Source organism: Talpa europaea (assembly GCF_964194135.1).
Source record: "Talpa europaea genome assembly, chromosome: 10".
Classification (NCBI taxonomy): domain Eukaryota; kingdom Metazoa; phylum Chordata; class Mammalia; order Eulipotyphla; family Talpidae; genus Talpa; species Talpa europaea.
The window spans coordinates 108,021,877-108,036,053 of NC_140077.1; the positions used below are offsets into that span (position 1 = coordinate 108,021,877).

General features: G+C 37.6%; 1 protein-coding gene across 1 annotated transcript; it reads right to left on the reverse strand.

Annotated features, from left to right (window-relative positions):
* Positions 1-1,470: 1,470 nt before the first annotated feature.
* Positions 1,471-13,976, reverse strand: TMEM184C (transmembrane protein 184C; the record flags this gene model as incomplete). Its single annotated transcript, XM_084245595.1, has 10 exons — positions 13,827-13,976; positions 8,533-8,663; positions 8,408-8,444; positions 7,531-7,736; positions 6,190-6,264; positions 5,609-5,702; positions 3,968-4,080; positions 2,599-2,698; positions 1,945-2,120; positions 1,471-1,732 (listed from the first exon to the last, which is right to left on the reverse strand). The coding sequence occupies exons 1-10, from the start codon at positions 13,947-13,949 to the stop codon at positions 1,471-1,473; spliced, it is 1,317 nt and encodes a 438-aa protein (XP_084101721.1). The 5' UTR covers positions 13,950-13,976.
* Positions 13,977-14,177: the final 201 nt, after the last annotated feature.

A 14,177-nucleotide genomic window follows, 5' to 3' on the forward strand; every position in this document is an offset into this window, starting at 1 on the left:
CCTTTTAAATACTAAGTATACTTCTAAAAACACTCTCTTAGGTTTGTTTTTGGGAATACAACCTGGAAGAACTTAAGCTATAAAGTAAATGCAATTAAGAGAATAAAAGGGGGGAAAATCTTCTGGAAGCAAGATTGTTCCTTGGTGTACTTTGGCAAAGAACCAAAAAGCTTCAAAGCTTTTTTGATTTAGGTACACAGTAAAAGATATAAAATAATTGGGCCAGTTTGTAAAGACTTGAAATAGGGAGATTACTAAGGAAATTATGTTTTACGTATACTGTGTGTGCTCTTCGTAAGCCACCAAAAAAAAAAAAAAAAAAAAATGTACCTTCTCTCCACATTGCTTGTTCATCTTTCACTAATATTACACTACCTAATTTTACTTTCAATAGAAATGTTTAGAGTATAATAGTGGACAGAACAAAAACTTTATAACTAACTAATGTGAACCAATTTATAAATGTGTGTGTGTGTGTGCACGCATACATATAAATACATAAAAACAAAAGTTTTGAGAAGCAACACTTAACTCTTGAAATTCACAACATACTACACTCCAGCATTATAAAATCTTAGACATGACCCAAAGGTTTGATTAACAGAGAAACTTCATTTTGAGTAAATTTCTCCCCACTAGCACTTACATGTCTTCTGTGGTTTGTTAAGACTCCTCAGCCTAGATTTACATTTGCTGACACCTTGAACAACACAGGAAATTTATACTCCATAGCTATCATTTCTTATTTATTCTTCCAGTCTTCTGTCCAGGTGTTCTGTTCATCTCAAAGTCCTGGGCAATGTACTACTCTATTAACAGTACCACAAATACGATTTTTAGATAATAAAGTTTTAAGGTGAATAAAATAAAGTTCTCAAGATACTTTTAGGAAGATAATTTTTAACCCATAACTTTTTTTACTTATTTTTGTCTCTACTCATGACCTTTTTGTTAAAGGGTTTTTGATTAAAGAGACAAAAGTTGCAGAAAATAAATGATAAATTCTAATTTATTGAAAGACATCCAGTTGAGAAATAGAGAAATAATTGTTAGGTAAGCATATATGGCACATGATTAAGTTCCACTAATTGATATTTCTGAATTACTTTCTGCTAATTCCAGAGCATTATATTCATGCAGCAGTGTTAGGAAGCATTGATTTTTTTTTTTTAAAATGTTCATCCTCTTGATAAAGCAACGTAGCATCAGGAACATTTAGTAGTGTCATTTCCTATCATTTGAGTATGTGATACTCTAATGTTAAGAAATCAAGTCTAAGTCTAGATATTTAGACCTATCGTTTGTGATATACAAAACTCAGTTATATAAACCCAGTAGTTCTACCTGGCTTCTGCTTATCTCTGAGTTGAAATTTCCATCACTTACGGCCTTTCCCAAGCACACAATCCTGAGCAAGGGGCCGCGAGGAAATGCAATAACATGGCACCACAGTTTGCGTCTGCACGCTCTTCAGGAGGCCACGGATTTAGCTGAATGTTCTTTTTTCTCTTCTGCAGCATCATTAAACATTTCGTCACTTATCTTAGCCGTAGTAGGTGTAGTCTGGGGAGTCACAGTGTGTCCAAACCCTTGGTAGTGACCCGCAGGTGAAGGTGGCACAGAGGAGGCAACAGAAATTGCATCTTGTGATGATGATGACAACAAGCTTGTGTGTTCATTTTGATCTTGATCCTCAGGAAAAAATTTTTTCCTAGGATGTCCCATGACAGTCCTTCCTTTAAGATACAAAGGTTTCAAAGTTAGCCCAAAGTTTTACTTTTGCCAAGATAAACTCATGCTAAAAGCAAGCTCCCCCCTTCCCTCTAATCTGAGGAGCCTTACTGTGGTACTGCTTCACGCAGTCCCTTCATCTCTTAAATAGCTTCTAGACTCTAACAGAAGTACAATAACCTGCCAATCTGGATGAAATTACATGACTGGTACTTACCAACATGTCTTACTTGTTCAGAAATATCATCTCTGATATCTGAAACATCCCACATGGCAAGGAAGGAGTCAAAGCATGAGCCCTCTTCTGCTTCTTGAACGTACGGCTTATATGAGAACGTGTAGTGGTGAGCAATAGCAGCGAGGAACATCTCGATACAGATAATAAAGTCCTGCAACAGCAGCAACAGGGACATCATCAGTGTCTTTTGAGTTTCGGTCTAGTGGTGTAGGTAAAGGAGTTCTCAAGTCTTAACAGCTAGGTTTTTTTTTTTTTTCCCCCATGATTCTATTCATTATTTTGTTTTTCAAAATTATTTCTGACCTTTTCAAAAAATTTCAATCTGTCTTGTGCTTCCTTGAGCAAATATTTCTTAGCAAAGTACAATGCATTCTCAATCCACTACCCAAGGACTAAGTGGAGAAATGCAGACAGAGAAATGGACTAGGAATAACAAAATCTAGGTTCTACTCCTGGTTCTGCTATCAATAACTATGGCCAATTTCTCTAGGACTCTCCCGTTTCCTCGCCTGTAAAGTGAGGATATAATAGCCCAATAGTCTAAAAGTTGTCAGGTTTAAGAGACCATATGTAAAAATGCTTAACAAAAACAGTAATGTTTTATTGAGTTCAGACATGGTTCTACTTACCTGCAGTCCTGTAGCTACAGCTTCTACAGTTTGCCATTCCCACGTATGCTTTTCAGAAATAACGCCAACTTTTACCAACAAAGCAATAACTACTGCTTGCCTATATGTTAGGAAAAGGTAAACGCCAAATCTATATCAAGCATAAAATGGGCAGTTGTTTTAAAAATATGCCATTTAAAAAAGTTAAACCCCAGTACAATCTGTGGACTACCCCCACCACCCCCACCACCACCCTGCCTTCAAAGCATATTCTTGAAGACACTGTGTATATTAAGTACATTTATTTGCCGTATAAATTTATTCTGCTTGTACAGTTTTGTCACGTGAATTTTAATTGTTCTTAGAACTTCAGTATTTGGTTTATGTCTTCTGTTTTTTAAATTACACAGTTCATTATATTTTTAAGTCCTCCCTACACATTCAAGATGAAATAAAGGATACTCAAATGTTATATACACTTGTATTGATTATTCAGATTATTTTTTAAAACAATCTTTTAAAACTCATCTTATTTTAAGTACTGAAACTAGAGACAAACTCGGGGGGGGGGGTCTGCCTCCAAGACAGAGTCATGCTGAGCATTCCAAGCACATCTGGGGACATGACCCTCAGTTAAATACAAACAGCTATTAATGAGACAAGCTTTCACAGTTCTATAAAGAACAGTGCTGGCTTCGATATTGCTCATAATGTTAAAAAAAGTAAGAACTTAAATGTCAACAGGAGATTGGTTAAGAACTTATCCACAACAAAATAACAAAAACCTAAATAAAATTATATTCTCATTTTACTCACAAAAAATATGTCTGGTATACTAGACACATTGAGTCATGCAAGTTTCTACAGTATGAAATTATTTCTGCAGTTTTACATGGCATGATTGCACCAAAATGTTGATTATTCTTTCTGGGTGGTGGGATTTCAAGGCTTTTTCTTTTTCCCTTTTTTTAGCATTGTTAAATTAGGTGCATTTGTTTCTAGGCTACCATCACCTACCACTTTATAGAATTGGGACCATATATAGTTTTGCACTGTTTAAAAGAAATGCTTTTACTTATATTTCCCAAATCATTAAATATTCTGTAACATGCTTATCTTATAAATTCTTATACATTTTGTTATTTGTTAGGGTCATGATTTATTTTAATGATTCTTCTAGTGTTGAAACATTTAGGTTGTCTCAAATTTCTTCTTACAAGTGTTACAATGATCATCTGATTATAACAAACCAAGAGGGGCTAAAAGAAAGGACTTTTACAAGGTAAACAGACATTTAAATTGGACTTTTAAGATTATTTTAAAAATCCTCTTTAATCAAATTTTATTGCCCTTAAGAAAATCAGAATATTTAAGAGAAAAAGATACTTACCAAAAAGAAACAAAAACCACTAGCTTTACACAAAGAAACTTGCCAACAGGTTGGATTGGACTCAGTTCTTCCTTCAGTACTTTATAAAATAGCAGGAGACAATACATTGCAAACTAGAAACAATCAAGATTAACAAACTTCTTCAATAAGAAAAATTAAATATGGTAATAGAAATATGTAAGTAGTAAACCAAAGACCTAGTTCAGAGAAATGTGTTAGGTAAAATCTTTTCTAGGTTTTACTATGCTATTTTTAGATTAAAATATGTGTTCAGAAAACTGAACAAATGATGGCTAAGAAGGGAAGAAAAGGCTCTCAAGTAGCCAAAATAACATCTGCTTACTTATGGCTTCTCCACACAAATTACTGTTAACTTTTTAAGGGCTGGGCTTATTTATCAGTATATCTAATATTGTATGCATATTATTTATAAGACAACATATTAAATAAATCCAATTTTCACAAAGCTGTGACATATCTAAAGGAAGGAGTGAAGGGAATAATTTTTCTTGTGGGTAGTATGTTAGTCCAGCTGAGTTTACTTTTTAAAATAAATGCTCAATATTTGATAAGCATTTTTAGAAATCAGTTGTACTGAACTAATACAGTATTACATAGGAATAAAGTTTTCCTAAAACTTTTTTTTTAAATATAAAATGCTCATTTAAAGTACCACAGAATATGAAAGCAGTAAAGAAAGAGTAAAGTTATTCTTTGTGCTAATATGCAAACATTTTTACACATTAAGGTAGTTTGTAGCAGGTATCATCAACTAAATATAACACTTTGTCACCTGACTTTCTCCCCCAAAGTACTGTACATATACTTCATAAGAGTTATTTTGAATAATCGCAGATATTTTGGCCAGTGGAAGGACTATAGTTTATTCAACCAGTCACCTTCCCTGGGCTTTGGATTGTTTCCAGCCTTTGGCTAAAATATAAATAATAGGTTTTCGATAATACACAAAGAGAGTCATTTGTTACTTCGGATCATCTAATAAGGATCCATTCCTAGAAGTGGAAGCGTGGGTTCCAAGAGTTTGAACATATGGAAAAACTTTAGATATACAGGCATTCAATTTTTATTACAAACCTTAATAGCATAATGCGTACCACTGCAACTATTATTTTGCTGAAAGAATTAACCAAAGATTTTAAATAAAATGTACATTCTTAAGTAGAAAAAAATCAAACAGCTTTATCTTTATAGTATTATAGCTCTGAGAACATCATTTTTTCAAACTTGAAGTTCTTAATTTTCCTTTAGTTTCAAATTAATATCAGAGAATTTTAATCAAATCCTGTACTGTCATGTAACAATTACACACACTCTCTCACAGAATATGCACAGGATAGCTGTGGTTTTTTTTAAAGAACACTAAGCTTTTATTTATGACATATCCACATAACTATGCAATGATCAAATGAACACAATCAAAAAGTAAAGGTATAAGTCATCAAATAATTAACAAAGACATTACTGTATCTATATACATATATAAAGAGCTATGTTAACATTCTTCCTATAAATCAAATTTCAGATTAAAAAGTAACAAGTTTTATTTCAGGAAGAAACTTTCTCTAGGAAAATTTAGAGCTAGACATTGAGTACAATTAAAATAGATAAATCTTTACTTACCAATTGTGACATATTATTTATTATAACCAAGTAAGTCCAAGCATTCGAAAAACTAAAGTTCCCTTCATCATAAATACCAAGCAACTCACAGATTCTAGAAAATGGTAAAAATTAACATGGTTAATTAAATCAAAATGTGGTTTAAAATACAGCACTGACAGCAATAATTAAATCTAGAAGCTATTTTATTTAAAGCATCCTGTTCATCAATTACACCCTTCTTAGGATTTTTTAATTCAGTTGTTCCACATTAAGACCATGAGGATTTAAAAAAACAACATGAGGGCCTCCCCTGGTGGCGCAGGTGGTTGAGCACAGTGCTGTGAAACTGTCTGCAGCCTCTGCAGCGCTGGTTCAATACCGGCCAGTGGGCGAGGGTCCCACATAGCGCAGGAGACCTCTCCTGTCTTGCCCGCTGCTCCCCTCAGCAGTGCTTTCGGTCTGTCTGCCTGTTCTGTTCCCTGCTCTGTCTCTGGTGAATCCTCTCACCCTCCTGCACATCTGGCCTGTACCCAGTTCTCGTATGCATGAATAAATAAATCTTCCCAAAAAAACCAAAAACATGAGGTGGGTGCACTTACAAAGCAACGATGGTGGTGAATGGTCTGACGACTGTATACTGCAACACACCCAGTTTGCACCTAAACAGCAATACCCTGCAAAAGAAAAAGGGTTGAACATTTCAACTACTCATTTAAGTAATATCAGATTATACCTTCAGAGTCCCCAAATTAAAATCACTTTAACAAATGATACCATATTTAATTTAATGATTCTAAATGGCAATACTATTTTTTAATTTAGTCAACTATATATTCTGAAAGACCTTATTTTGTGCATACAGCCTCATACTCCTAAAAAGGGTAGTGCAGAACAAAAGGAACAATAGGTTTATGCTTCTGGAAGAAAAACTGAGTAACAAAGGAATTATGTGTGTATGTGAAAATGTATTTGGAAAGTATTATTTACACTTAGCTTTCAGTTTCTTTTCATGTTTGGTATTTAAATATACCAGCGAGCACTGATTAGATACTCTGAAAGGACAAAGCAAAGATCCCGCAAGAGTTTACATTTATTCCTGTGCTCACGCTTAGGGGGCTGGGAGGCACTTATAAAGAGTAACAAACAAACACAACCAAAAAAAAAAAAAAAAGTCCTGAGAGCACAGTATAAAGTCCTGTTCAAAGACCAGCTGCCCGGGGGCAAAGCTTACCTGGCAGCTCCCGCACCCCTAGGAGAACGTCACCTATTGTAAAGTCCCTAATCTAAGAGTTAGACTGAGTCAGGCAGAAAGACCTTGAGGTGCTGTGTTCTGGACTGAATAAAACTAGGGGAACTGTGTGCTGACTGTGCGCTCCCACTGATGCCTCCGTGAGGGCGGGGCTGCATGACTGCACTTGGCCTTGCCACAAGACCTCCTGATGAGGATGCTCTGGCTGGACATGCTGGGCTTTCTGTCCCAAACTCTTTTTTTTTTTTTAAATTAGGGAACTTTTTTTTTTTTAAGATTTATTTTTTATTTATTTATACAAGCACTGGGTACAGTCAGAAGAGCGGGAGGGTGAGAGAATTCACCGGAGCCAGAGCGGGGAACTTTGAACAGGCAGACCGTCTGTCCCAAACTCTTTGAAAGATTAAACTAAGTTGGAATTGGGTTAAACCAACAGTGTTTCATGAATTTATTTTTAAACCAAACCTGAGATCACTCAGGATGTCTATGCAGATGGTTAAACATTCAATTTAGTACCTCTGAAAGGTGTGACGAAATCAAGAACTGGAAGGCAGAACTGAAGAAATGACCCAGAATACAGCGAAGACTGAGACCAAGACACAAATGCACTTTGCGTACTGCTCTGCTGAGTGATACTCAGAAACTCGGCTTAACTAAAACCAAAACACGAATTAAAACCAAACATACTTACTCTCCCATAGTCCATGGTGGACAACAACATAAAGGAGGGAAATGTTTCTGCTGATCTTTGGCTTCAAGTATTAATACCAGATTTGGATATCGGTTAGTTAGGTAATTGGTAAGGAACCCCATAAAGTTGTAAATGACATAAGCTTCATAACATTCTCTGCAAGTATCCACGTATATGGCGATGCTAGGATATTTCAAAGCTATCCACTATGAAAAAAGCACAGATGTTAAAGAAAAAAACAGCTGCAATTAAGATAAAATGAATCACTACTCTCAATTCACGGTACTCAAAATAAGCTAATTTTTAAATTTGAGATGCCTTGTCACATACTTATATCAAACTTTCTAAAATTTATCATTATGAGGGCTACCAGACAATCTGCGAAATGAATTTTTAAAAGTAATAAATATTTTGAACGCTGGTAAATTATATACTTGAGTTCTTAAGTATAATCTGAAGTTTATCTTGACATGCCCACACAAACTGGTGCTAGAGAAATTTCTATTTAATCAAACTAAAGTAGTTATTACAATTGCAAGTGTAGAAGAGATTAGGGGAATTTTTTTTTCCCAAATAAAAGATTTAACAAATGAAAGGGATAATATAAAATATTGTATTTTAAAAGAATGAAGAGCTAATCTGAAATTTTAAATGATTAAGCAAAGAAAACATCTAGAGATTAAAAATAATTAAAACATCTGATTTTCTATTACTGTATTTAATCTTTATCAACATTAAAAACCAAGTGACCCTTTTCATGTTTATTAAACTGACTCCTTATTGCCAAATGACACACTTTTGTTACCTTAAGCACTCTATTAAGCATAGTATCATCAACCATAATTTTTAGCTAACGAGATAAATAAAAGATACTTACACTATCTAAGCTGTATATGGGCACCATCCAAAGAATCCTATTTGGAAAGGAAAACAAAACCATTTTATAGCATAGTTATGACGTACGCCAACACAACACTAGTAGACTCAAAATAGAAAATTTACCTTATAATTGGTTTCTGTAGCTCGGGTTGTGTATAGTGCACTAAGTGCTGCAGTATCACCCAGAGTGAAATGGGTATAGTCAACAGCAAGAAGATCCCGGCAATAAACCACGCCTTGGTGTGTATTCCAACCTCGAGAAGCCAAAGAAATGTCCACATCAATTCTCTGATATTCAACTCAGTTTTTTTCCTCAAACTTTCATCTATTTGATGATTAAAAAGGGGTGATATTTTCTAAACGATTAGTTACTATTTTTATTTCTTCAGTAAAAATACCCCACTTGTACTTTTGGGGTGATGGGAGGAGGCAGATTTTTCTCACGGGCCTACTGTAATGGTGCTACATACACTAAGAATAGTCACGTCATGTCAGGTCCCCCCGTCTGTTATTTACTTTTAATAGTTGATCACGGTAGCTGGAGATGTAGAGAAGTTTTTAAATTCCCTGCAAGTTAAGTATAAAAATCTTTTACTGGTTTATTCCTTTGCTTTTTATCTGTAAGGTATATAAACTTATGCAGATTTTCTGCATACCTCAGTGTTCCCCAGCCCTAAGTGCTAAACATTTACTGGGTGCTGCCTCTCTGTCTGATACTTTGAGTTCTTTACAGGCATCATCTCTGTTAACCCTTCTATGTGATAAACACTGCCAATATTACTGTCCAAACCGTTCTATCACATGCTACCCCCCAGATATACAGCAGCATTAACCTAGGGTATTATTATTTAAACAATGTCTAATTTTGTTTGTAGGTCAGTAACTGATCACTATCTTATTCTTTAAAAGTTCAATTTCTAAAAACATACTTTAGAATGAACCATCTCATTCAATTTCTAAAAACATACTTTAGAATGAACCATCTCATTCTAAGGCAGAGTTGCAGTTCACTCTCTATCTGGTAAAAACAAATTTATGTGAGACTCCATTTGAGGGATACTGGGGAACTGATTTTATACTAACTTGTACCCTTGCCTTAAAGACTGTGAATACTATTAAGAAAGAAAAAAGCACTTGCTAACTTTTCTTTTTTTTTAGATTTATTTATTTATACAAGCACTGGGGTACAGGCCAGAGGCGTGGGAGGGTGAGAGAATTCACCAGACAGAGCAGGGAGTGGAATGGGCAGGACTGTAGTACTCTGTGGAGGGGAGCAGCGGTGAGGCAGGAGAGGTCTGCTGTGCCTTGTGGGAATCTCCCCAGTCGGAGGGGAATCGAACTAGCGCTGCAGAGGCTGTGGACAGCTTCACAGTGCTGCTCTCTACCCGCTGTGCCACCAGGGAGGCCTCACTTGCTAACTTTTGAAAGGGAAAATGTGTGCATTTATTTTGGTACCTGAGAGGCTTTGAGCAATTAACTATCAAAACAGAACTGAAGTCCACAACTTACAGTATCACTATTCTGCACAGGATCTTTTTCCCTCCAAGGGCCAAAGACTAAAGAAGTAAAATACAAAAGTATGAAAAACAAATGTATTTTACAACAAATGGATTTCTAAATAAAAATGTAGGGAAAACGGGGCCTCCCCGGTGACGCAGCGGTTGAGCGCTGGGTTGCGAAGCTGCCCGCGGCCTCTGCAGCGCCGGTTCGATCCCCGGCTGCTCCCCGGCCACCGGAGGAGGGTCCCACATGGCGCGCAGACCTCTCCTGCCGCCCGCTGCTCCCCTCAGCAGTGTACTTCGGTCCTTCTGCCTGCTCTGCTCTGCTCCCCGCTCTGGCTCTGGTGAATTCTCTCACCCTCCCGCGCTTCTGACTGTACCCAGTGCTTGTATAAATAAATAAATCTTAAAAAAAAAAAAAAATGTAGGGAAAACGAAATACAAATACAAAAGTCTTGCTGAACACTGGAGATTAATCGAAGCAGTGAGAGGAAAGCAAGCATGTATAAAAGAAACAGCTGAGATTATAGTAATCATTTTCCAGGGATTTTTGCTTTACACAATTTCACTTAGAGTGCATATTTAACAATGATGTAAAATAATACTAAAAACATAGTCTAAATATTCCCTATTACAGGGTGATCATTAAAAGCAGCACTGCCAAGGGATTTTAATGCCCACGTTTGTTTTTACCATCTGTCTGTGTGCCAAGTAGTCTCTAGACTGTAGAGAAAAAACGATGCGCTCTGACTCATGAAGGTCAAACTCCTGAGTGTGTTGGAAGGAGGAGAGTTCTTCCCAACCATCATTAAGGCAAGTGACAGGAGACTGAATCATGACAGTACGGTGATGCCAGATTAAAAATAACAACAAAAACTTGCCTGGCAACAGAGTTAGTACCACTTTTACATGGCAAGTGATAATTTAAAAAAAAAAATCATCTGTCCACATGAATGCCATTATGTTGAAAGCAATCGTTTTATAGTCACTTTGATTTTTAGCTATATAAAAAGTAATATGCATAAGGAATCGGACCCATTTTATGCCTGTACCTGTTTACCATTTTAAGTCAGCATTAGGTACCTGCAGAAATGACTAATTATCCCACTTATTTACCTCTAATTTACAATGATCTCTAAATAAGTTAGACTGATGTAAGGATACATTAACATCATTCTAGAACATATCAGTCATGAGTGGGGTGTTTTCGGCTCACGATATGAGGAGATACCTAGGGTAGATTTTCCCTCTTAGGTAACTTGAGAAAAGGAGAGGAAAGAAGAAACATTAGTGACAAGCCTCCAGGGGTGAGCTGGTTCTCCCTCCGCCAAGTGCTTGCAGAGCAGAGAGCAGCAAGGAACAGGCAGAGCTGTCTGAGTGCAACCCTCCTGAGAGAAGAGCAGGTTGACGGCAAGGCATGAGGACCAGGGGCAGAGAAGGGACTACAGAGCAGCATTGTTTCCTGGCTGCATTTAAAGATTTGACTTCAGTTACACACGCTTGGCGAAGTGAGAGAAACAGTTTTAATAGTGCAGGTGCGGGCATCCTGCCATTCTAATAAATGAACACATGTCCTATTATGGGCATGGGGCGCTCTCTCTGTTCCCACTGCCTTCTCACAGTGCTCATGTGGTAACACTAGGGTTTAAGACAAGTATTTTTCATGCAAAACTGTCCGTAAGCATTAAATTATTTTATCCAGTGCTGAAGTAAATGCAGACAACTTTGCTGTAGGTGTTCAATGGAGAAACTAGTCCCAACTAAGAAGCTATTCCATGAGAAAAAGTTGTTGCTCTAATGTAGTAATAGTGATATTTTAAAAGCAACACTAATTGATGCTTACTGAGCAGCTACAATGTGCTAGGCACAGTGGTAATGATTTTGGATACATAAACTCATTTATGTGAATAATAATAATAAAGATAATCATAAGGATATTGCAGGCATGTGCTAAGCACAATGTCACTTAGCCACTTCCACTCTGCCTCAGTTTCCACATCTATAAAATGAGGGTAAGTCCTAAGTTTCAAAGTTTTTAAGATTAAATTATACCTAAATCTTGGGGTCATGCTCTATTTAGTGTCTCTAAGTTTACTTTTTAAAGTTTTATTTTATTTATTTATGTATACAGGAACTGGGTTGTAGGGCGTGAGAGGATTCACCAGAGACAGAGTGGGGAGCAGAACAGGCAGATGTACTGAAACACACTGCTGAGGGGAGCAGCAGGGAGACAGGAGAGGTCTGCTGCGCCATGTGGGTCACCTCCCTGGCCAGGGGTTAAACTCGTGCTGCAGTGGCTGCTGATACTCTCTTCAGTCTTTTTTACTTCTTCCCCATTATAATCTCATCTCTCCTTAAGGGTTTAAATATCACCTTTGTTGTGACAAATCCCTCTCTCTCTTTCTCTCTCTCACGCACACACGCGCGCGTGCACACACACACACACACACACACTTCAGTAACCGACACCATTTACCTGCTGTCCAAGACAGAAACCTCAGATTGGTCCTTGGTTTCTTACTCTCTCACTGCTTCTCCCCCCAAAACCAACCCACTGCCAACTCCTGCTTCTTCATTCCAAGGAGACTCTGAAGTCTGTTTTCCTGACGTGGGCCATGCGTCATCGGAACCCGGGTACCACCTCTTCTTACCAACCATAAAGAGCTTTCTAACTTCCCTCCATTTCCCATTGCTGGCAGAGTGATCTTTCAAAATGTGCAATAAGATTGCCCAGCCAGTTCATTTCTTAGATTTTTTTAAAGTTCCTCCACAGTATTTTATTCAATTTTATTTCATTGACCTGTTTTTGGTGGTTGTGTGAGTCTCTACCACTAAATTCCAGAAAGGTAGGTGCTGTTTCTCTCACCATACGGAAGATAAGCCTGACTTATCACTGGAACTCAAATAATCATTTATTAATGCAAGTATCACACAACGGGCAGGAAAACAAAATTAGTAAAATATATATGTAAAAATAGTTTCTATAGTATACTCTCAAAATTACTTGAAAGAGATCTTCATTTGTATTGAAATATCTTTACTTAAATTTTGGTAGAAAATTATAGAATTAAGTTAAATATGTGACAAATGGAAGATATTTAATGTAGTGGAATATTATATTAAAAGTAAAAATAATTATACGGACTATGCCAGTATGGAAAGTCAACATAAAATAATTTAATGAACATACAGAAAATAAATGTATGCTAAACACATTGTTTAGTTAGTAAAAATCTTTTCCATAACAAAGTGGTTAAAACAGCCACAGTCTCCTCAGTCATAGTACCGGTAAAACTGGTTTTGTAAGTAAAAAATATTTTCTGGCTTTTTAACTCCAAAATGAAAGCTCATTTTATAATTTTTGTTAGGTATTTTCCTTGGGGTTTCCCAGTTTGTAATACTTTATTGATGTCATAATAACAAGATGACATCAAAACTAAGCAGGAGACTTTGCAAAACCTTTTTTGGTTAAGAGCAAATTTTTAAAGTAAAAACGAACAACAAAGTTAAACCATTTAGAATCCTTTAATCCAGGAAGCTCGTTAAACGCTAGTAAAATTCTTGACAGGGTTTTCCAGCTAGTTTATTTGGTCTAGTTAAACCCAGTATCTGAAGAGATCAGATTTCAGGAATAAAATTACCTTGCTTTCAGGAAACAGAAGAGCACCTGCAAAACAATGTCGCACCTAAGCTCTATCTTAACACACCCTATTCCGCCCCTCTTCAGCCCCCACCCTCGTCCCGCTAGTAGCTTGTTTTGAAAGACCCTGAACAAGAAACCAGGCCGGGGTGCGTGGCTCCTTTACAAGGCACCGTCTTCAGGATCCCAGTCTTGGGGGGGGGGGGTCCAGGATAAAGACCTGCAGCCTCGGACGGGCAGAGGCAAGGGTGGCGGCCGCTTGTGCAGGAGCCTCTTACCTCCAGCTTCTGCAGCTCCCACACGCACAGGGGGACGGCGACCATTATGGACACCAGGTAGACGACCACGGCCAGGGGCCGAATCCACTGCCTCCAGTTCCTCCAGGTGCAGGTGCAAGGCATGTTTCCGCATAGGTCAGCTCCGTAGCGCAGGGGAAGAGAGCTCCAGGGAGACAGCAGTGGGGAGCCCTGTTCTTGGGCTGGTTTGTCAACTTGCATGCCCCGGGGAGGGCCGTGGGGCGACCTCACCAGCAGCTCGAGTCGCCTCCTTGGCCTGCGCTGTGCTTTCCGCAGCTGCTGCCGCCGCAAGCGCGGCCGCTCGGGGTGCTACCGGGGGGCAGCGCGGGCAGC